General features: G+C 33.6%; 1 protein-coding gene and 1 pseudogene across 2 annotated transcripts in view; one reads left to right on the top strand and one right to left on the bottom strand.

The window, feature by feature from the left end:
• LOC144976938 (Y+L amino acid transporter 2-like) overlaps positions 1-26,249 on the top strand; it is a 48,544-nt gene that overhangs the window by 539 nt on the left and 21,756 nt on the right. The window contains exons 2-5 of one of the 2 annotated variants that reach the window (XM_078921563.1): positions 11,764-12,360; positions 15,230-15,355; positions 19,813-19,912; positions 20,800-20,844. In XM_078921563.1, coding sequence (XP_078777689.1) covers positions 11,907-12,360; positions 15,230-15,355; positions 19,813-19,912; positions 20,800-20,844 — 725 coding nt within the window. In that variant the 5' untranslated portion in view covers positions 11,764-11,906. Of the gene's footprint in view, positions 1-11,319; positions 12,361-15,229; positions 15,356-19,812; positions 19,913-20,799; positions 20,845-26,249 lie in introns of those variants that run through there. The other variant, XM_078921562.1, reaches the window with a different exon arrangement.
• LOC144977707 (5S ribosomal RNA) lies at positions 19,067-19,185 on the bottom strand (annotated as a pseudogene).

Below are 26,249 nucleotides of genomic sequence, written 5' to 3'. Positions count from 1 at the left end.
GTTACTGTAAACCAGTGGTTACGGATCTTACAAATAAGACTATCTTTAATAAATTAAAATTGTAAAACATGGTATAAGCAAAGGTAAAAAGGGTAAAGTAAGTTGAGCACCAATTACAGTCGTAACGTATTAATCTCATCTCTCTATAATCAGATGACGTTTATAAAGTAAACATGATAAATTAATGGAAGAATGGTTGAAAGACATATGGATAAGGGGAAAGATAGAAAAAGAGAAACAGAAAGAGAGTGTGGGAAAAAGAAAGAGTGACAGCGGGGGAGAGTGAAAAAGAAAGAGGAAGAGAGAGAGAGAGAGAGAGAGAGAGAGAGAGAGAGAGAGGGAGAGAGAGTGAGAGAGAGAGAGAGAAAGAGAGGGAGAGTAGTTTAGTTATCGGGACTTTTTTTCAAGTTAGGGATAAATTATTAATAATTATATTTTTAAACGGACCTATAACGGTACTACCACTCTTGACCCACTTACAAATAAAATCTAGACTAATTTACCCCCCTCCCTCACCCTCATTCCTTTTCGACCATCAATTGCCTTGTCTCAATTTTGACAACTGGCGCCAGTTTGTCCAATGGGATTATCATCAAAATTCGTGCAACTGAGCACAGGTGTTAAAGTATGACACAAAATGGATCCACCATTTGACCTGAGCTTTACTCAGTGAAAATGTCTGTCACTGAAAAATCATCGGAAACTTTATGAGAAAATCTCAAAATCCCGGAATTATATGTGTCGCTGGCTTCCGGCGACAACAGACGTGTTGTGAATATTACGTATTTTCTACACATATTTTTATTCATTTATCATTCAATCGCCGGAATTTACGCCTAATTTTTATTCAAAATGGATGTGAAGTATATATTGTTCCTGATTTCTATATTTATTAGTATATTTACAAGCATAAATGGTGTTTTAGCCTGTGATTTTGCTGCCAAAAGCCTATCAATAACATATACTCCAGAGACTCTCTCCGATCCCTCCAACCCGTGTCAGCCCCACCACCCACTATTGACACATCGTTTATTAAAGTAAGAAAGAGGGGGAGAAAAAGAGGAATAAAAACAAAATTCAACAGACGGCCTTTTCGTCCATTTTTACCCTGTGTAGTGACAGGTAATGTAAGATCACTGAAGAATAAAATTGATGAACTGTTTTCACTGTGTAATTACAATAGTGACTATCGTCAAGCCTCCATAATAGCTTTAACAGAGACTTGGCTCTCTCCTCACATACCATCATCATGTTTTGATATTGAACAATATTCACTATTTCGAGGAGATCGGACTAATGTAAATAAACGAACTGGGGGTGTCAGATAAAGAAAATGTATTGTGACGAATATATTGAAGTTATTACTGTTTCGTCACAAACATATTATCTACCCCGGGAATATACTCATGTCATCAACATCAACGTCTACATTCCACCATCATCAGACACACCACAGCGAAAAATATTTTGAGGAAAGAAATACAGGACATTCAAATTAAGTCACCCGATGCCGTATTGATGGTCACTGGCGATTTTAACCAATGTAACGATTTCACTCTCCCTGGACTTCATCAATACGTGTACTGCGAGACAAGGGGCAAAAAAACATTAGATTTATTCCTGTGTAATATTAAAAATAGTTATAAATGTTTACCCCGTGCCCCATTAGGTTTATCTGACCACTGCATGCTCCTGCTACTCCCCACCTACCACCCTGTTTTTAAACGTGTAAAACCAGTAAAGAAAAGTGTACAGATCTGGAACGGAAGTGTGAGTGAAGATTAGCGTGGTTGTTTTGAATGCACTGACTGGAATGTTTTTATCGAATCATGTGATAGTATGGATGAGCTGAATGATTGCGTGAGTGAGTATTTAAAATTCTGTGAACAGCTAGTGTCTTGTAAAGAAGAAATAAAATATTATCCTAACAATAAGCCTTGGATAACAAAAGATCTAAAACTTTTATTGAACCAAAAGAAAACTCTCTTTACTAGTGGAAACAAAAAAAAAAGATCTGAAAACAAAACAAAAAGAGATAAAGAGAATAATATCTAGTTGTAGAGACAAGTACAAAAAAAAATTGAAAAATGCTTTTCTTCTGGGGATATACGGGACACGTGGCGGGGACTTAAAACTGCTGTTAACTATAATCCCAAGCCCATGATTGTCACAGTAAAGATTGTTCACAATTATCTTATTAAATTTTATTTTATTAAGAACTGAATTCATCTCACTCCAGTTATATTTCGGTAGGCTTAGATAAACTTTACCTTCTAATATTAGATCGTCTTTCCTTTTATAGCCTTCCCTCGAATTAATTTCTAATTAGTGAATACTTTTCGTTCTACATTCTGTCACGTAGCCATTTATTATAAAAGCTGATAGGTCTAATATTCTACACTCACTTTCTCTCCACAATCTATGCCGGACGGCCAGTCACTCTATTCCTATATATATATTGTAAGATTTTTATCTTTTGGGACTTTGTAGATATTATATCTACACCATTAAGACGCCGGAGCTTTTAACTTTGATTGTATAATCTTCAAGGATCAAACCCAAGCCCGCTGTACTACACTATAACCTCTTACCAATTGCCTGGAAGTGGAATTTTACGAGTCCAATCCTATTATCAGAGGAATAGATCATCCAAGCCCATCAACTGCCTGGAAACGTAAACTTACGAACCTGACATATTATCATAAGTTACGTAAAATATTCATATCTCTATTTGTAACTGCCACGATCACTGTTTATCTCTTTTAATTAAATTTCATCATTATTTTTATTTCATTGTAAACAAATCGTTAATTGTTTTTCATTTATAGTAACTAGTAAATTCTGGGGCCTCATTCTACATATATCTTTATGCATAGTCGAGTAGCTCTTTACTCACTTGAGACCATGACATTTTGGAGGGGACACATATAAAGAATTGAATTTATTTAGTTACTTATATCTATTTCATCTAACTTTAAAGTTTAAATTGTAAAACTCTTAATTGCCCCACTTGATCATATTTTAATTGAACTCCCTATTTACAGGATTAATTTTTTTCTTTTTCATTTCTTCATTTAAATGGAATAGCAATTTATCCATTCATTCTTTCATTCAAATTGAATAGCATTTTATTGATTCATTCCTTCATTCATTTATTCATTTATAAATTATTCATTCATTCATTGTTCATTCATTTATTTATTCATTCATTCATTCATTCATCCATTCATCCATTCATCCGTTTATTCACTCATTTATCCAATCATTCATACATTTATTCCTCCCTTCATTCTTTCATTCATACATTATCCATTCATTCATTCATCTATTCACTCAGTTTTTCATTCATTCATTCATTCCTTGTCCACTTTGTTATTATATCACTCATTTCATTTTGTTGTTTGCCTCATTCATGAATTGTTTTCAATATGTTTACATTCCATAACGATTCATTCACCTGTCATCCAATCACTCAGTGTTGTGAACACATTTTGTAACTATTGTAAATCTTACGATATTTTATTGTTTTGTATTTCAGACATCACTGTTAAACACTCTTCAATGCCTAATTACAATTGTTGAACAACCATTGAACAAGAGAGAGGTCCCAGCCACGAACTGAGTTGGTAAATATATCCTTCATTATTCTCTTTTACATGAGTTGGGCATCACATAGTAACTATAGACATCGTGATTTGTTTTGCATAGTGATTTGTTTTAAATGCATTTTTGGCATATTACTGTTACCGAAAACCACTTATATATTATGTTCTGAAAAGTGAGTCTTTAAAAACTAAATAATAATAAAAGGAGTCTACTAGCCGTCGTGTTATATTTAGTGATAGATAACTTGGGATTATTTTGGCATCCTATTATTGTTATCACACTCTAGTACATTAGCGTCATTGCGAATAATTGTACACAAACTAACGACGAGTCACACACATTGGTGATACATTTTTCGTAGTAACATAGTTTAGAGTACACGCGATTGACACATTGTTATTGACACAAATCATAATAACTCCGCATTGTATTGACACATTGCTTTATAAGATATAACGATAAAAGGCATCAAATTCAACATACATAATAAGTTGAAATAAGAGAGAGAGATTTCTAAAAATAGAACAGTTCATTCCAGTAAGTGTAAATAAATAAAACAGTCAGTAACAGTATCCTGTCAATATAATATATATAAAATATCGTAACTAATTTATTACAACATGGAAGCATATAAAAGATACTTAAGTCTCGCAAAGGACTTAGAAATACCCCAGGAAAGAATATTTTCATGGTGCGAAGAGAAAGTAAAAGAAGAAAAAGAACATGAAGAAAGAATTCGTAGAGAAGAAAATGAAGAAAGAATTCGTAGAGAAGAAAATGAAGAAAGAATTCGTAGAGAAGAAAATGAAGAAAGAATTCGTAAAGAAGAAAAAGAACACGAAGAAAGAATTCGTAGAGAAGAAAATGAAGAAAGAATTCGTAGAGAAGAAAAAGAACACGAAGAAAGAATACGTAGAGAAGAACGAGAAGAAAGAGTCCAAGAAAGGGAACTAAAAAGACAAATAGCATTAGCAGAAGAAGAAACCAAAAGGACCCAAATGATGCTGGAAATTGAAAAAACAAAAACCGGTCATGAAAGAAAACATAATAATAGTGATGAATTTTTCGTGAAACTTCCACGCATGCCAACATACGATGAACGCTCAGACTGTTTAGAATCCTTCTTACACCGATTCGAAGTTCAGGCTAAAGGTTATCGTTGGCCAGAAAGCAAATGGGCCACAGCCTTGATTAACTGCTTATCTGGAGAACCGCTAAAAGTTTTCTATACCTTAACAACTGAAGATGCAGATGACTATGGAAAAATTAAAGACGCTCTACTAAAAAGATTTAGATTAACGGAAGATGGTTACCAGGAAAGGTTTCACACTGCAAAACCGGAAAGTGGAGAAGACTTTAATACATTCGTGAACCGAATTACTCAATTTCTAAATCGGTGGCTTGAGTTGGCAAACGTAAAACAAGACGACTTTGCAGGCCTTTACTATCTCACGCTGAAGAATCGAATCTATCAAGCTTGCAACCCAGATTTAGTCGCATTCTTTAAAGAGAGAAAGCCAGAAAACTTGGACAAATTAAAAATCTACGCAGAAAACTTTAACAGCGCACATCCATTGACACCCCTTAGCAGAACATTGAAGGAACCATACTACGCTGCTGCTGCTCAGAGTCCAGGTACACCTAAAGTTCAGTACTCAAATAGAACGAGCCGATCAATCACTCGGAACACGCAAGTGAAACAGGAGGATCATAGTAACAAACCATGGAACAAACAGTTCAATAGAGACCATAGCCGACCCTATCAAAACAAAACAAGAAATAGCACTGACAATAATACTGAGTATAAGAAAACCAACAAACCTATAATTAAATGTCAATATTGTGGAATAAAAGGCCACACAGCAGACAAATGTTACAAAATCGTGGGATATCCAAAAGAAACTGCAAATGCATCACTCCAAACAGGTGTAAACAATCAGACACGAGTAATGTCAGGAGAAAATATAAATGTGTATTGCGTGAAAGGTATGTCACTTTTAACACAAACTCACAAATCAGGATCGCTATTTTTTTGTGAAGGCAAAGCTAATGGAACTGATTGCAAAATATTGAGAGACACAGGATGCAGTACAGTAGGAATAAAAGCATCTTTGATCAATGACGAAGACAAAACTGGAAAAACGGTACAATGCATCACATTCAGTGGCACAGTCGAAACCTTTGAAACAGCTAACGTGTACATAGAAACCCCATACTATACAGGAATAGTGGAATGCTGTATACTTCCCAACCCCGTCGCTGATATTATTGTTGGCAATATAAAAGGTCTTAAAGACAACCCAACAGATGTAAAAGAATGGTCATTAACCCAAGAAACAGCTTGTCTAGCAGAAACAAGAAAGATGACTAAGACAACAGAGAAGCCAATGACTATTTCTCTTGAACCACAACAATTTGACAGGAACACGTTCATTGAAGAACAGAAAAAGGACCCGACTTTAACTTCATATTTCAATATCGCAAACAAAGGGACGAAATCAAAAGTTGAATACATCATTGAAAAAGATATTCTGTTCAGGTTACATAGGAAAAGAAACAAAATAGCTAAACAACTGGTCACGCCGAGTATTTACAGAAACAAAATCCTTGGAATAGCGCACGATTCAATAACTTCTGGACATCTTGGGAGCTCTTCCACATTGAAGAGAATATCCGAGAATTTCACATGGCCTGGAATTACTAAAGACGTCCGAGAATATGTGAAATCTTGTGACACATGCCAAAGAAGAGTCGCAAAAGGCAGAATACCGAGATTGCCATTAGAGACAACCCCAGTTATTGAAAAAGTTTTTCAAAAAGTTGCAATTGACATTATAGGCCCTTTAACAAAATCAGATAGAAACCATACACACATACTAACACTAGTCGATTACGCAACCAGGTGGCCAGAAGCGATAGCATTGAAATCAACTACATCGGATCACATAGCTGAAGCATTGATGACAATTTTTACTAGAATAGGCATACCAAATGAGATACTGTCGGACAATGGACCCCAATTCACATCACATATTATGCATGAAACCATGAAACTCATGGGAATCCAACACTCATTCACAACTCCCTACCACCCCAAGCAAATGGTCTTTGTGAAATATTTAATGGCACTCTAAAGAATATGTTAAGAAAAGTGTCAGCAGAAAAACCAGATGATTGGGACAGATACTTACCAGCAATCCTATTTGCATATAGAGAAATACCCCAAGAATCTACAGGCTACTCCCCATTTGAGTTGATGTATGGACGATCACCTCGCGGCCCGATCAATATAGTAGCCGACATTTGTAAAGGGAATGAGGAGGACAATAACGAAATTATGTTTGCTTACGAATATGTAAGAAACCTGAAAGACAGAATAGAGGACACATGTAAGCTAGCACAGGAATCCGTCACTAAAAAAGCAGAGAAATACAAGGAATACTCCGATCGAAAAAGCAAGTCAAGAAAATTTGAGATTGGTGACAAAGTACTAATACTCTTACCCGATGACTCGAGTAAACTTTTAGCTACATGGAAAGGACCATTCAAAATAACAGCAGTAAAATCTAATGTTAATTACGAGATTCAAATTAACAACACAACAAAGACATTCCATGCAAATATGCTAAAAAAGTATTTTGATAGAGACACAGTGTCGCAACCTATGTTTACTAATATCGAAGCTTCAAATGCAGGATTAATCATACCGTTGGTCATGGGACACAGACACCCGAGACAGAAAAACAAACAAAAATCTCACAATTGCAACCACCTAAGACAAAAAAGAAGTACGCAAAGTACTTGGGCTCCTAAATTTTTACAGGAAATACATTTACAACTTCGCGCACATCGCGACACCGCTAACAAATCTGACAAAGAATGGGTCACCGAACAAAATTGTTTGGACAGAAGTGTGTCAGAATAGCTTTAACCAATTAAAGGCATTACTCTGTTCAGAACCAATTCTTAAATTACCCGACATATCAAAAGAATTTGTTGTAAGAACTGACGCGTCTGATAAGGGCATCGCAGGTGTACTATTACAGGAACATGAGGGAACTCTAATGCCTTGCTTATATGCAAGCAGAAAATTATTGGACAGAGAATCACGATACTCTGTAATAGAGCGTGAAGGACTGGCCATCGTCTTTGCTTTAAAGACATTCAGCAGATATCTACTGCTAAAAGAGTTTGTGGTCGAAACGGACCATAAACCACTCACGTACATAAGAAATAACAAAATGAATAATAGTAGAGTACTAAGGTGGAGTCTATTTTTGCAAAATTACACTTTCAGTATCTCTCACATACCAGGTTGTGAAAATATTCACGCCGACCTACTTTCTCGATTAGTGTAATGACGTGAGAAGGGTATAACTTAACCTCCCATGCATACTGTTAGTTACCTCGCAAATTATGCCAAATCAGAACACACAAATTCGATAATTTTATTTGTAAACATGATGACCCAACTTAATGTAACATTGAGTATTGTTTGGATATATATACCATACCCATTCATGATTTGGGAAATCTTCTCTTTATCTATTATTGTTATGAATTTTCACTCATTTATGATTAATAATTGAAATGTCAATATTCCATTTACATTTTCATTCATTTCATTCAGAAAATTACCTTCATATCATCGACTTAAATCATGCTTCATTACCATCACTATTGTTTATCACAATGATTTGTAATCACATTGCCATCATGTCGTTCATCACAATGATTTGTAATCACAATCTTTCATTGTTATTGTCACCCATTCATATACCTACGTTAATATAAACATTTCCATGTCTAGTTAATAAATAATTTAATTGTAGCACAAATCATAACAATGGATTAATGCTAGAGTATCATGATAGTAAATTTACTTCCGTTTGTAAAATCTATCTTTCCCATAATGGTTAAAGAGTATATTTTAAACGTGGGTGGGGGGTGTCACAGTAAAGATTGTTCACAATTATCTTATTAAATTTTATTTTATTAAGAACTGAATTCATCTCACTCCAGTTATATTTCGGTAGGCTTAGATAAACTTTACCTTCTAATATTAGATCGTCTTTCCTTTTATAGCCTTCCCTCGAATTAATTTCTAATTAGTGAATACTTTTCGTTCTACATTCTGTCACGTAGCCATTTATTATAAAAGCTGATAGGTCTAATATTCTACACTCACTTTCTCTCCACAATCTATGCCGGACGGCCAGTCACTCTATTCCTATATATATATTGTAAGATTTTTATCTTTTGGGACTTTGTAGATATTATATCTACACCATTAAGACGCCGGAGCTTTTAACTTTGATTGTATAATCTTCAAGGATCAAACCCAAGCCCGCTGTACTACACTATAACCTCTTACCAATAGCCTGGAAGTGGAATTTTACGAGTCCAATCCTATTATCAGAGGAATAGATCATCCAAGCCCATCAACTGCCTGGAAACGTAAACTTACGAACCTGACATATTATCATAAGTTACGTAAAATATTCATATCTCTATTTGTAACTGCCACGATCACTGTTTATCTCTTTTAATTAAATTTCATCATTATTTTTATTTCATTGTAAACAAATCGTTAATTGTTTTTCATTTATAGTAACTAGTAAATTCTGGGGCCTCATTCTACATATATCTTTATGCATAGTCGAGTAGCTCTTTACTCACTTGAGACCATGACAATGATTATATCAGAAGATATCGAAATTGAAACTCTAAATAAATTTTATTCACGTTTCAACACAGCAAATTTGATATTGAAAATGAAAAACATAAATTAAACAGGGCTTTGAAAGATGAAATGACTATTGAGGTCAGTGAAGAAGAAACGAGATTCGCGTTTTCGAAACTAAACGAGAGGAAGGCTGCTGGGCCGGATGGATTGAAAGGAAAATTATTAAAAGAATGTGCCCATCAGCTTTCCCCCATTTTTACACATATTTTTAACTGGTCCCTCCAATACGTTTCGATCCTTGAAATTTGGAAAACTTCAAAAATTATTCCTATTCCAAAAAAAGAAAAACTTCAATCTATGAACGATCTCAGACCTGTTGCACTGACTTCAATAGTCATGAAATCTTTAGAAAAACTTGTTCTTGTTAAAATTAGTAACCAGTCTATGCCATTGAGTGATAGTTATCAATTTGCTTACAAACCAGGACGTGGCGTAGAGGATGCCATTTTGCTGTTTACAAACAACATCTACAGGCATCTAGATCACGCTAAGAACTATTGCAGATTGCTTTTTGCAGATTTTTCCTCAGCGTTCAATACAATGCAACCTCAGTTGGTTGTTCAACAATTGACTAGTCTGAATTTAAACAAGTATATTATTGCTTGGGTGCTCGAATTTCTTACGGAGAGAGCACAATATGTTCAATTAGGACAAAACATATCTTCCTGTATAACTACAAATACTGGTGCTCCTCAAGGTTGTGTATTGTTCCCTGTATTATTCAGAATATACATGAATGACTGTAGAAGTCAAAACCTGAGTGTACCTTTAATAAAGTTTGCAGATGACACCGCTCTTCAAAGTCTCATAACAAATGGCAACGAAATGGCTTATAGGCAAGAAATTGATAGATTTGTGTCTTGGTGTGATGCCCAGCACCTAGAATTTAACATAAGCAAGACAAAGGAGCTAGTGATTGACTTTAAGAGAGTGAAGGAACCGATAGAACCGTTAAAATTAAAGGACCAATTCTCCAGCGAGTTCCTCACTACAAATACCTTGGTGTCACGATTGATGAGAGGCTCAAATGGGATGAACACTTGAAAATAATTAGGCATAAGATTTGCAGACGTACATATTTTGATCAAAACTCTCAGTTTAGAATAGATAAAACCCTCTGCACATTATTTTATAGAGCAGTAATCGAACGTGTTTTGTCATTTTGTATTTTGCTTAGCAGTGGAAAGGAACAAAATAAATTCAAATATTAAAAAATCAATTAAACGCTATATAAATGATGTTGACGATGTAGATCTTTTATACGAGAAATTTTGTATAAATAAAATAACTAAAATATTAAATGACCATTATCATCCACTAAGACCATCAGTCATTATGTCAGAAAGAAGTGGTCGCCCTTTCTCTATTTCAACGAAAACAGAGAGACACCGAACATCTTTTCTGCCGTCCAGTATTAGGCTTCATAACAACACGTAATAATCATTTTATATAATTATTTCGCATTTTTACTTTTTAAAAAATGTAAATATTAATTTATTAATTTATTTGTTTTGCAATCTTTTCAATTCTCAATTTATAGTGACAGTTTTAACTATTTTACAGTGTTGAAATTATTCATATTATAAAGCGCAGATCTGGTTATGGAGCTGCTCCTTTTTTATATATACATCCTATTTCCATTGTATTTTTATCTTAGTGTGTAAATTATAACACCTCTGCACAAAAATTCCCTTTTTGGGATGCAATAAAGTATTATTATTATTATTATTATTATTATTATTATTATTATTATTATTATTATTATTATTATTATTATTATTATTATTATTCTGCGGATCCGCAGAAGATTATCATATCTGGATAATAATAATAATAATAATAATAATAATAATAATAATAATAGTAATAATAATAATAATAATAATAATAATAATAATAATAATAATAAATTTGATATCATTTCTGGTTTCTGTTTAAGGAGAAGGTTAAAATAATATTGCATATAGAATACGCTGATCTATGCGTGTTTTAATCACTGACATTAATGTGTTAATATCATCAAGTGTGACATAGTCTACATGATAGTACTGTCCGATTATCAATACTGATTAAGATTGACATTTAAACGTTTCTGTACCCATATTATCATGAGTACCAAACCGATGCCGAAAAACACAATAGCAATAGTTTATTATTTTCAAAAATATCGTTATTCCCTTGTTGTCATCGTTCTATCACGAGGATACTTAAAATATCACGTTTTCGGTGAATATCGTTTATGATGATATAATAAATTAAATTTAACATTTTTGGATAGAATATATTTTTGAACTGGCAAATAAATTTTTTTAAAATGATGAAATAAAAGTTCCCCTCTTTATTGACACGTTGACTAAGGGGCTTATTTTATCGAATTGATATTTTTGCTCATTACTATTAACGTTTCTTAGTCGCAACACCAATTGATGTCATTGATTCAACATTGATGAAACTGCTCTCGTGAAAACTATTGGTGTGACAAATGTCAAGTTCAACCAAAATCCAACACCGAATGTAAAAACTTTAAAAAGAAAAGAAACCAGATAAAAATTGTATGGACAAGGACAAAATACCAGTGACAATGGAAACAGATACCCCTGTCCGACTACGGAAACATTTGGGTCTGGTGAATGGTGTTGGAATTATCGTGGGAATCATAATCGGAAGTGGGATATTCGTGTCCCCGAAAGGCGTCATCATGGAGTCTGGATCCGTTGGGGCCTGTATTCTGGTATGGGGACTTTGTGGATTATTCTGTATGATAGGAGCTCTTTCCTATGCGGAGTTAGGAACTTGCATACCGTCTTCGGGCGCCGACTATGTCTATCTTCAGGAGTCGCTTGGAGATTTCTCAGCATTCTTGCATTTATGGGTGACCTTGATGGTGATTGCGCCTGCTGAAAACGCTATCATTGCTCTTACCTTCGCCAGCTACATGATTCAGCCTTTTTTCCCTGACTGTGGTGCTCCAAAGAATGCAGTTGCACTGGTAGCTGCTTTGTGTATCTGTAAGTATCTGTGTTAAGTAGCGCCGTGTACTTATTTGTCACCCACCGTCTCAAAGCAAAATTATGTCGGGATTGCCTGGGTGCTGAAAATTAAATTTATGAACACAAATATGAATATCGTGTTAATTTCTATTTGATATTGTCGAGAATCAGTTTCTCACTTTGCAAAAGCTAAAAAAATAATCTATATTTTATATCATTTTAATCATTAATGCATTTTCCGGGATCCAGTCATCCCGAGATAATACCCTTTTGAGACGATAGATCATCTGTACAGTTTTGACTGCCCTAATGATTATGATATCATTGATGAAATGTAAATAATCTCAAACCAAAGAAAAATATTTTCATTTCAGGAATTGAAAAAAAAGCTCATAATCGAGTTTGATTATTAGACCTTGCAAATATTATGTGACCACCCTCATCAGGATTATGTCGGAATTAGATTGAGAAAATTGAGTTAAATGTCGATGTATTAAGAATTATGAATGTTATCTATTATTTTCTTTTCTTTTAAGTTAAAGAAACAATGCTTATTGTCTTTAGTTAAGTTAAAAATAAGATTTTAAACCCGGGGTTAACCTTATCTTCTTATCTTCTTCAAGGCTGGATATCGCATATCGGATTAATTATTTAAATTCCTTATTGTTTGCCACATAACCACTTAATGTCATATAAATTGGTTTGTGACGACGTGTACTTTATTTGCAGGGCTCATAACCCAAATTGTTAAATTAGGCCCATGTGTTTAGAACCATAAGTGTACAGATCTCATAGCATAAAAAAATGCTACATAAATTCAAGAGATATAATTTTGGTGGCAACTTTTACAGACCATTTTACAAATGACAAATGGTAATAAAAACAATTGCATTCATATGGCAATGTAAAGACAAACCCAGCAATTATAGATTATTGCAGGTATTAAAATCTGCCCAGGGCTGAAATTATAATTGTACAACTTTTACATAATATAAAAAATAATAACATGTCAATCTCAGCGAAGTTAATTCTCTGGTGTTAAGTGTTGTAATTTGATGGATCTTTTATATTATTCCTCTTAATCCTTAAATGGTCTTAATATAAAACGCAAATTCCACCACCGTTAATGGTGTTGTTTCATGTAATATAACTTCGTCTCTATCTGGGGTTGAGCCATGTCTCAACAATAAATACTTGGTCGCTCTTCGAATCGGTAGTTACGGTGTTAATTTCGTGAGATTTATTACGAATTGATCTTGCATTAAAATACATCACACTCTTCTTGTTACTCTGATTAAATCGATTATTGAGTAAAATATTATTGTCACCATCATCACATTGCGAAGTGTTCAGAGTAAGGCCAGGTGGGTTGGTTCATGGACCGGGGTGACTTCTTTTAATAGTAGTCAGTGTCGGTGGGGGTCGAAATCTACGGGTAGGGCTGGGCGGGCGACGACTACTGACGGTTGGTATTGCGTTTTGTTTTCGTTTGCCGCCCCCAGTACGACGGTAGTAAGAATTAAAAGAACAGTGTTCATAAAAATTCCAGTTGTTGTTGTAAAAACAATTAGTAGGATAAAAATAAAAGTTTGTTTTACACAGGGTGACTAAAATTTCTAGCAAGATCAAGTAAAAATATGTTAACATGGTGTGCTGTGTAGATAAATGAAAATGGTATATTAAAAGTTTTCCATACTTATCATAGGCTCCAATATATATAAAACTTGATGTATAGAAAGACAAATAACTAACAGATTCGACGATATAGAAATCAAAACTATTGCATAAAAATTAGGAAAAAAAGAACAAAGTCATAACACTGAAAACACAACCTCCGGCCAGGCGTTATACACATCTAGATTATAACAACAAATAACAACTGATAACAACAAATAACAACAAATAACAACTGATAACAACTGGTAACAACAAATGACAACTGATAACAACAAATAACAACAAATAACAACTGATAACAACTGATAACAACAAATAACAACTGATAACAACTGATAACAACAAATAACAACTGGTAACAACAAATAATAACTGATCACAACAAATAACAACAAATAACAACTGATAATAACAAATAAAAGAGAAAAGTTTGTGAAAGAACATCGAGTGTCACAAAAAACAAAAAAAAACAAAACAAAGACAGAACATCAGTCATCAGACAATGGCTTTGCCTGAATACCACAACACATCTTTGATTAACAAAAAAGGGACGCAACTCCGGTCATCGCTAAAGAATATTCTACTTCGGCAGTTGTGCACGTAAAGTTGTGGTCTAGTTGGCCACATGAATATTGATTTTTGAGGCTAGAATCAAAGTATTTTTGTGTTATCAGTTGCTATTTCTTGTTTGGAAATTTTTGTTTTCAGTTGTTATTTGTTGTTATCAGTTGCTATTTGTTGTTTGTTAATTGTTGTTATCAGTTGTTTTTTTTTTGGTTGTTATTCGTTGTTATTTGTTGTTATCTCGACTAAGGTAAATACCCTGCTACTTAGTTTCGGAATTATGTCACCTGGTTTAAAATGATATTACAAGGTTTCAAAACTCTTTGTATGTTACTAAATTCAAATTCTGTGTTATATAGTTCAGAAAACATCTTGTCTGGTTACAGCATGATATTATTTGGTGAAAAAATTATGTTACTTCGTTCAAAGGTTATGTTGCTGGATTCAAAATAATGTTACTTGGTTCACAAATTATTTCATATGAAATATTACACCTATTGCTAAATTTATGTTAGTTAGTTCTAATATTTTTCCATTCGGTTTAGAAATTATTTAAAGAAGTTCAACATTTACACTTGTCTCAAGTTTTGTTGCCTTATTTTTGCTCTTCAGTAGTTTCTTATTTTTCTCTCACATCTTCTAACAGGTCTTCTGACGTACATCAACTGTCGAAACGTGAAGTGGGCAATCCAAGTACAGGACACTTTTACCTGTACCAAAGTTGTCGCCCTTGTTGTTATCATCGTTGTCGGAATGGTCAAAATCGCAATGGGTAAGTAAACAATCAATTTAAAAGTTTGCTCGTTTTTTTTTATTTGCTTTGTTAAATAAGCTTAAGGAAGGTCTATTCCAAAAAGTTATTTTTACTTTTTAAAAAAAAATATCTTATAAATTAAATCAGACACATTTCATAAATTAGTGTAAATAAGTCTAGCTCTGTGCTAAAATATATATAAATTATGGAACGAATATTTGTCTATCGCGTATGTTCATTGTGTTTAAATTTAAAGTATATTTTCATTAAAGGTTTTTATTTAATTAAAAACTGCTTATTAGTCTGTTTAACTCTTTCTTATCAACTGCAGGTGCTTCGTAACTTGTTTACATATTTAACAGTGTAAAATCTCTAATTTTATGACAATAGTTTTAGAGTGTTTTTAAAAAATATATATTAAAGAAGAAAACTTTTTTGATGTGGTATCAATACGTATCAATACGGTCTAAAATTTATATTTAGTTAAGACAAATTTATTCGGATGCTGACTGAAAATGTTACAACTTTTGATAGAGGGACAGCTCAGAAAATAACAGAAAAACACGCAGTTTGGGTCTAATTATTAGGCAAATCCTTCGAAAAATTTAATTTTAGATTTTGGTGGAAAATGATATTTTATTATCTTAGAAATAATATAGTTGAAGTGCAAATTCTTAAAGTAGACTATAAAGGCACGACAAGTACAGTCGAAAAGGGTACAGGTAGTAAGAAAAGTGTGAAAAAAGGAAAGCTATTTTGCTATTTTCTCAATATGTCATTTTTCTAAGGGTATGGGATACTGTGTCAAACGTTTCTCAGAATCTATTCAATGAAATTGTCTGAAAATTTCCAAAGTCATCACAGAGATAATGTATTATGTCGCCATAGAGAGATTTTTCTGATAAGATATGTGAATTTTGAATTATAATCCTAATTCTCAATTTTTAACATCAATTTGTCATAACATTTTGATTCTCAACTTTGTAAAAATTCCATAAGCTAAAACCGTAAAATCTCTCTATGGTGACACACTATGCTACACTATTGATAAGATGCAAGAATATGAAGGTCATTCCTTCATTATTATTTGTGGAACGTTTGCCATAAGATTGTTAAATTTTTTTTATGTCAAACCCCCAAATTAGGTCGCAAAATGGGTATCAAACAGATAATTTAAGATGTTCACAATAAATGTTGTTTTTCAATCCTTAATGACGAAAGAGAATGATTAAAACCGCCCAATGCATATATCATTACAACAACAACAACAACAACAACAACAACAACAACTACTACTACTACTACTACTACTACTACTACTACTACTACTACTACTATTCCTCCTCCTCCTCCTCCTCCTCCTACTACTACTACTACTACTACTACTACTACTACTACTACTACTACTGCTGCTACTACTACTACTACTACTACTACTAGTACTACTGCTACTACTACTACTACTACTACTACTACTACTACTACTACTACTACTACTACTACTACTACTACTACTACTACCACTACTACTACTACTATTACTACTACTACTACTACTACAAAAACAAAATTTAAATAACAATTAAAAAAAACAAAACAAATCAGGGACGGCTGGTAATAATGGGCAGGGTGGGCAAATACCAGCCTGTTTTTTTCAAGTTATAAGCTGTATTACCAGGTCCGAAATAATCTAATCTAAATTAGATAATTTCAAAAGTTACTACTTAAACTTGATACTTCGTACTGAAATCAATTTGTGTGTATTTTTTGATAGATTGCGAATGACCATGCACCCCGTAATGCATAAACCAGGATACGCTCCTGTTCTTTTTATCAACCCCCCCCCTCCCCTCCCAACCACTCCACTCCGCCCACATCGTCATCTCATCGTCACGTCGCCTGACGGTGAACTAACTCCGATTTTTGCTGTCTGGCCTCTCTAGTACTAGGTCGGGCTAATTCAAATGAGCCCACCTTAATAACCAGTGAACACTGAATAGAGCTTTTGGCAAACGAACTTTTTCTTATTTATTGCCTTACTTGTGCTGGTACCATTGATGTAATGACTTTGGGAAGGTTCCAGTATTGAATTAAATTTATTAACTTACTAATATTATATCAATTTAGTATTAATTTGTGTTGTTTTTATATATTTGTTTATCCATTTAAATTATTTCTTTTTTTTTCTCGTTTTCTTTAAGTACTTCTCAAAACTCATTTATTTAAATTGTTTTCTTATTTGTTTTTTGTTGTTTTTTTGTTTTTGTTTTTTAACAAATTAATTTGTTAGTTCTTTTTTTTATTATTCTTAAAGTAATTACCGCTGTATTTTTATTGCCAGACTAAATAATTTTGCAAAACAATGTAATTTTCTATTGTATTTCCTCTAATAAAACAAAACATTTTATTCAAAAGTCACGACTAAATAAATATTAATACAACCACCATTTTGGTTTTCTCAACAATTGAATTAGTATACGAGAAATACTCTTCTGAGTAAGGAGAGAGTTGAATTCTAAGTTATAGAGGAAATAAAGACGTTTAAAGGAAGGGTGGGCAGATTCCGTACTTGCCCGTCCTGAAGCTAATACATACATAAGATAGTTCGCAACGAAGAGGCGGGAAGCTAGGGGTTGGTTGGGGAAGGAGCATAGCACTCTTGTATAGATAGCATTGGGAAGGAGTAAAGATAACACGGTCGTTATTGTGATAGTATAACGAATGCATGAGGAGAGATTGATAACATTCTTTTGTCTTAATTGTATTGTGTGAATTATTGGCGAAAGCCTAAGATTAAATAAACTTTGTAATATCGTATGGTGGTAACCATCATTGTCGACGACATCGTGGTTGTCATCATCATCATCATCATCATCATCATCATCATCATCATCATCATCATCATCATTCATCATCATCATTAACAACAACAACAACAACAACAACAACAACAACAACAACAATATTAACAACAAGTACAACAATCGTCTCCACAACTATCATTCTAACCAACAGCACCACCAAAACCACTATCATAATTACATCCTCCCTCACCGCCTCGTCTTCCTTCTCCTCCTCCACCCCACCACCACCACCGCTACCACTATTCCAACCACTACCACCACCGGCACAATCATTCTAACCACCAACACAGCAGTAAAAATGATGCAATTTCAGCTCTGAATGAAACTCGAGTCATATCGCTGTTGTTGCTTCTCGATGAAAACTTTAAGGTTACTACATACTACTGAAAACCAGTAATGTAACAGAAATATTAATCTCGCCGTTGAGGGATTAAAGCATCTCTTTAATTTTTCGAGTGAACGAAATGGACTTCTATTGTCAAGGTGTTGTCGCATTATGTCTCGTCGCTTTAGTTTTTAGTTGTATTCTCTTTCGTGATTATTTTTTGATTACGTTTGGAATAATTAAAATCTACTGGTATTGTCATTTCATTGTGAATGTGATTATTTGTGGTTGAAATATTTTTTTAAAGGTGAAAAAAAATTATAATTAAAAAAAATAAATAAATAATATATATATATATATATATATATATATATATATATATATATATATATATATATATATATGACCGGATCATCTTTGCCCAACCACTGTAAATAGGCTAGAACCGCCACTGAAACAAATAGAATAAAAGAAAAAAAAATGTAATAAAATTGTAAAATAGATAAATTAATTTTTTAAAAAACTTTAATAAAAAAATGCAGTCTACAACACGTAGGGTTCCCAAGCGGTCACCATTCTAAGTACTAACCACGCCTGACGTTGCTTGACTTCGGTGATCAGACGAGAACCGGTATTATCTACGTAGTACGGTCGTAAACAACAAGTGTCGAAAATAGAATTTAATATAATATTAAAACACTATTTCTAATTTATATAATGATGAAGATAGTTTAGAAATGTATAATATTGTTAGTTGAAATAGCGTGTTGTATTCGTCTGTTGCTCAATTTGTCGTTACTGGAGAATTTATTACTATTTTTCGTTCCGCAATTTCGGTTTCAAACTTTGTGAACTTTGGATTTATCACATGACTGACAACATTCAAAATGGCGATGGGCTATCTTGAAAGGGGCATGAGACACTTCAGCGGAAGCGAGGACGAGAGACGCATGCGCAAAACCACGGTTACGTTCTCTCTGTAAGGGCATGTTGCAAAAAGTGAATACATTTTGATGGGAAATGATATAGGTGAGGTCTTTGGAGAGGTATAACTATAAGATTATTGAATTACGGCGTTTGAAAATTCTGAATAAGAAGAATGTTGGTTTGTATCGTAACGAATGTGACGCTTTCCCTGGAGTTTGTAAGGAGAGGATTAACTCGAATTAAATGCGTAAGACTTAGAATTCAAATTTTAACAATAGGTTCATCCCGAAATGACACCGTTTGGGAACGATTAGTCACAAATAGTTTGACTTTCATGATTTTATTTTCTATTTCAACAGGTTATACAGACAACTTCTATCAGCCATTTGAAGGGACAACGACAGATCCAGGCAAAATATCACTAGCATTCTATTCGGGTCTCTTTTCATATTCTGGATGGTGAGGACCCACATTGTTGTTGTTGTTGTTTGTTGTTGTTGTTGTTGTTTGTTGTTATTTTCTTTAGCTTGTACTTTGTTCGCCTATTCTTTTCTTTTTGTGTGATATATCATATTTACTTTATTGTGTGTTTACTTATGTATGTGAGTGCGTTGTGTCAAACCGAGAAAAAAAAAGAGAGACAGAGAGAGAGAGAGAGAGAGAGAGAGAGAGAGAGAGAGAGAGAGAGAGAAGGGGGGGGGGGGGGGAATGCGTTTGTGTGTGAGAATGAGAAAGAGGAAAAGAAGATAGATAGATAGATAGATAGATAGATAGATAGATGGATAGGTAGATAGATAGATAGATAGATAGATAGATAGATAGATAGATAGATAGATAGATAGATAGATAGATGGATAGATAAAATATAATAATAATATTAAGGAGGATGACGATGATGGTAATAATCAATAGTAAAAACGATAGATGATGATAGTAATGATTATTTGTCTATAAAATCCCAAATTTTAAAGATGATTAAATACCATTACTATATTAACGTTAGATGGGATACAAATAGGAGAAATTTTATTTTTAAAATATCACTTTTCTCTCTATCTCTTTCTCCCCCTCTCCCATCTATCACTCTATCTACCCACCTACCTACCTACACACACACACACACACACACACATATATATCTATATATATATATTATATATATATAAATATATATATATATATTTTATATATATATATATATATATATATATATATATATATATATATATATAAAATATATATATATATATATATATTCTACCTTCCATCCTGTCTCTTTTTGTCTATCGCCCAGCCTCACCCTCCCAAAAACACTCAAATATAAAACACATTAAATCCACTTTCAGGACTTGTCTGAATAACGTGACAGAGGAGATGAAAGATCCACACAAGTAAGTCGACGAGAGGCTTCCACATAAAATTTAAAATCATACATAAAACAAAGGGGACGATCTGTATTTTTTTCCATGTGCTCGAGTCATTCATTAGTCACTCACTATTCAGCGTCCTCATTTGTCGTCGACTGCCCGAAATCTGCAATGACAAAAGTCTGCCCAATCCCTTCGTCTGTTGACTGTATCATATTATTATAGTTCTCTTCCATTCATCTCTGTCCATTCTAGGATGTTTTTTTTTTTATATAACTAGGCCTGGGGTTTTCCCCTTCTTCGTTTGCCATCCATTTTACCCTGTATCACATCTTGGTCATTAGTCACATAACATAACTCGAAATGACCTAGGTACATAATTTTAAAAAAAGTCTTCACAGATTTTGAAATATCCAACACCATAAACGGTAATATTGTTAAGCTTGAATAATGAGGATGTTTACAACTTTCATAAACAATGCAGCGTGTTTACATAATTTATAGAGACATATCCAATTGTTGGACAACAAGGTATGTGATCGATGATAGGGTTGGACAAAAACCTGCATGGAAATCGCTCCAATTATTATTATCTCATCACCAACGCGAATCAGCCAAGCCAAAAACATCTCGCATTCCGTTATTGTTGACAAAACACTTTTATCATTTTAGAAAAAAAAGCTTTCATTCAATTATAGATGATAAAATGGCATTGTAATTGTCATAAAGTCTAACAATTAAACAAACAATTACTTCATCTGCTGATAGCAAAATGAAATGTTATCGTGAAAAAGTAGTGATCTGATTATCCACCTATTTTATTACCCTGGCAATGGGCATGATCTATATTAACTTTCCAATTGCTAGAGGTCATTGGTCATATTGCAAAATGTGCTCAAAATGACCACATAGTGAAAAGTGTTCACAGCTTTTTAAATATCTAACATCACGATTGGTCATTTGATTCAGCTTGGCACAGTGGTATGTTTATAACTTATGTAAACGTTTGTTAAGAAATATCCAATCGTTGGACAGCAACAAATCATGTGATTGATGACCTGGTTGGACGAAAACATGAATATAGATCGCTCCCATTGGAGACAGGCGACCAAGAAACTCGCGCTTACCCACAAAGGAATGAATCGTGTATAAAAATAGACAAATTGTAATTCCTAAATACGAACACCCTATCACGTTGGTATCTTAGCGTTTTAATATTAAATCGTGTTTAATAGATACAGCAGTTCTTCTGTAGTTTTTATTCTTTCTTCTCCAAGGTGTCACAGTAAAGATTGTTCACAATTATCTTATTAAATTTTATTTTATTAAGAACTGAATTCATCTCACTCCAGTTATATTTCGGTAGGCTTAGATAAACTTTACCTTCTAATATTAGATCGTCTTTCCTTTTATAGCCTTCCCTCGAATTAATTTCTAATTAGTGAATACTTTTCGTTCTACATTCTGTCACGTAGCCATTTATTATAAAAGCTGATAGGTCTAATATTCTACACTCACTTTCTCTCCACAATCTATGCCGGACGGCCAGTCACTCTATTCCTATATATATATATATTGTAAGATTTTTATCTTTTGGGACTTTGTAGATATTATATCTACACCATTAAGACGCCGGAGCTTTTAACTTTGATTGTATAATCTTCAAGGATCAAACCCAAGCCCGCTGTACTACACTATAACCCCTTACCAATTGCCTGGAAGTGGAATTTTACGAGTCCAATCCTGTTATCAGAGGAATAGATCATCCAAGCCCATCAACTGCCTGGAAACGTAAACTTATGAACCTGATATATTATCATAAGTTACGTAAAGTATTCATATCTCTATTTGTAACTGCCACGATCACTGTTTATCTCTTTTAATTAAATTTCATCATCATTTTTATTTCATTGTAAACAAATCGTTAATTGTTTTTCATTTATAGTAACTAGTAAATTCTGGGCCTCATTCTACATATATCTTTATGCATAGTCGAGTAGCTCTTTACTCACTTGAGACCATGACATTTTGGAGGGGACACATATAAAGAATTGAATTTATTTAGTTACTTATATCTATTTCATCTAACTTTAAAGTTTAAATTGTAAAACTCTTAATTGCCCCACTTGATCATATTTTAATTGAACTCCCTATTTACAGGATTCATTTTTTTTTTCTTTTTCATTTCTTCATTTAAAAGGAATAGCAATTTATCCATTCATTCTTTCATTCAAATTGAATAGCATTTTATTGATTCATTCCTTCATTCATTTATTCATTTATAAATTATTCATTCATTCATTGTTCATTCATTTATTTATTTATTCATTCATTCATCCATTCATTCGTTTATTCACTCATTTATCCAATCATTCATACATTTATTCCTCCCTTCATTCTTTCATTCATACATTATCCATTCATTCATTCATCTATTCACTCAGTTTTTCATTCATTCATTCATTCCTTGTCCACTTTGTTATTATATCACTCATTTCATTTTGTTGTTTGCCTCATTCATGAATTGTTTTCAATATGTTTACATTCCATAACGATTCATTCACCTGTCATCCAATCACTCAGTGTTGTGAACACATTTTGTAACTATTGTAAATCTTACGATATTTTATTGTTTTGTATTTCAGACATCACTGTTAAACACTCTTCAATGCCTAATTACAATTGTTGAACAACCATTGAACAAGAGAGAGGTCCCAGCCACGAACTGAGTTGGTAAATATATCCTTCATTATTCTCTTTTACATGAGTTGGGCATCACATAGTAACTATAGACATCGTGATTTGTTTTGCATAGTGATTTGTTTTAAATGCATTTTTGGCATACTACTGTTACCGAAAACCACTTATATATTATGTTCTGAAAAGTGAGTTTTTAAAAACTAAATAATAATAAAAGGAGTCTACTAGCCGTCGTGTTATATTTAGTGATAGATAACTTGGGATTATTTTGGCATCCTATTATTGTTATCACACTCTAGTATATTAGCGTCATTGCGAATAATTGTACACAAACTAACGACGAGTCACACACATTGGTGATACATTTTTCGTAGTAACATAGTTTAGAGTACACGCGATTGACACATTGTTATTGACACAAGTCATAATAATCCGCATTGTATTGACACATTGCTTTATAAGATATAACGATAAAAGGCATCAAATTCAACATACATAATAAGTTGAAATAAGAGAGAGAGATTTCTAAAAATAGAACAGTTCATTCCAGTAAGTGTAAATAAATAAAACAGTCAGTAACAGTATCCTGTCAATATAATATATATACAATATCGTAACTAATTTATTACAACATGGAAGCATATAAAAGATACTTAAGTCTCGCAAAGGACTTAGAAATACCCCAGGAAAGAATATTTTCATGGTGCGAAGAGAAAGTAAAAGAAGAAAAAGAACATGAAGAAAGAATTCGTAGAGAAGAAAATGAAGAAAGAATTCGTAGAGAAGAACATGAAGAAAGAATTCGTAGAGAAGAAAATGAAGAAAGAATTCGTAGAGAAGAAAAAGAACACGAAGAAAGAATACGTAGAGAAGAACGAGAAGAAAGAGTCCAAGAAAGGGAACTAAAAAGACAAATAGCATTAGCAGAAGAAGAAACCAAAAGGACCCAAATGATGCTGGAAATTGAAAAAACAAAAACCGGTCATGAAAAAAAACATAATAATAGTGATGAATTTTTCGTGAAACTTCCACGCATGCCAACATACGATGAACGATCAGACTGTCTAGAATCCTTCTTACACCGATTCGAAGTTCAGGCTAAAGGTTATCGTTGGCCAGAAAGCAAATGGGCCACAGCCTTGATTAACTGCTTATCTGGAGAACCGCTAAAAGTTTTCTATACCTTAACAACTGAAGATGCAGATGACTATGGAAAAATTAAAGACGCTCTACTAAAAAGATTTAGATTAACGGAAGATGGTTACCAGGAAAGGTTTCACACTGCAAAACCGGAAAGTGGAGAAGACTTTAATACATTCGTGAACCGAATTACTCAATTTCTAAATCGGTGGCTTGAGTTGGCAAACGTAAAACAAGACGACTTTGCAGGCCTTTACTATCTCACGCTGAAGAATCGAATCTATCAAGCTTGCAACCCAGATTTAGTCGCATTCTTTAAAGAGAGAAAGCCAGAAAACTTGGACAAATTAAAAATCTACGCAGAAAACTTTAACAGCGCACATCCATTGACACCCCTTAGCAGAACATTGAAGGAACCATACTACGCTGCTGCTGCTCAGAGTCCAGGTACACCTAAAGTTCAGTACTCAAATAGAACGAGCCGATCAATCACTCGGAACACGCAAGTGAAACAGGAGGATCATAGTAACAAACCATGGAACAAACAGTTCAATAGAGACCATAGCCGACCCTATCAAAACAAAACAAGAAATAGCACTGACAATAATACTGAGTATAAGAAAACCAACAAACCTATAATTAAATGTCAATATTGTGGAATGAAAGGCCACACAGCAGACAAATGTTACAAAATCGTGGGATATCCAAAAGAAACTGCAAATGCATCACTCCAAACAGGTGTAAACAATCAGACACGAGTAATGTCAGGAGAAAATATAAATGTGTATTGCGTGAAAGGTATGTCACTTTTAACACAAACTCACAAATCAGGATCGCTATTTTTTTGTGAAGGCAAAGCTAATGGAACTGATTGCAAAATATTGAGAGACACAGGATGCAGTACAGTAGGAATAAAAGCATCTTTGATCAATGACGAAGACAAAACTGGAAAAACGGTACAATGCATCACATTCAGTGGCACAGTCGAAACCTTTGAAACAGCTAATGTGTACATAGAAACCCCATACTATACAGGAATAGTGGAATGCTGTATACTTCCCAACCCCGTCGCTGATGTTATTGTTGGCAATATAAAAGGTCTTAAAGACAACCCAAAAGATGTAAAAGAATGGTCATTAACCCAAGAAACAGCTTGTCTAGCAGAAACAAGAAAGATGACTAAGACAACAGAGAAGCCAATGACTATTTCTCTTGAACCACAACAATTTGACAGGAACACGTTCATTGAAGAACAGAAAAAGGACCCGACTTTAACTTCATATTTCAATATCGCAAACAAAGGGACGAAATCAAAAGTTGAATACATCATTGAAAAAGATATTCTGTTCAGGTTACATAGGAAAAGAAACAAAATAGCTAAACAACTGGTCACGCCGAGTATTTACAGAAACAAAATCCTTGGAATAGCGCACGATTCAATAACTTCTGGACATCTTGGGAGCTCTTCCACATTGAAGAGAATATCCGAGAATTTCACATGGCCTGGAATTACTAAAGACGTCCGAGAATATGTGAAATCTTGTGACACATGCCAAAGAAGAGTCGCAAAAGGCAGAATACCGAGATTG

The sequence above is a fragment of the Berghia stephanieae genome, chromosome 7 (genome assembly GCF_034508935.2).
Source record: "Berghia stephanieae isolate SIO BIC M18660-M18661 chromosome 7, UCSD_Bste_1.3, whole genome shotgun sequence".
NCBI lineage: Eukaryota > Metazoa > Mollusca > Gastropoda > Nudibranchia > Aeolidiidae > Berghia > Berghia stephanieae.
The sequence above is the reverse complement of the archived record's forward strand: the minus strand, read 5'-3'. Positions and strand labels throughout refer to the sequence as shown.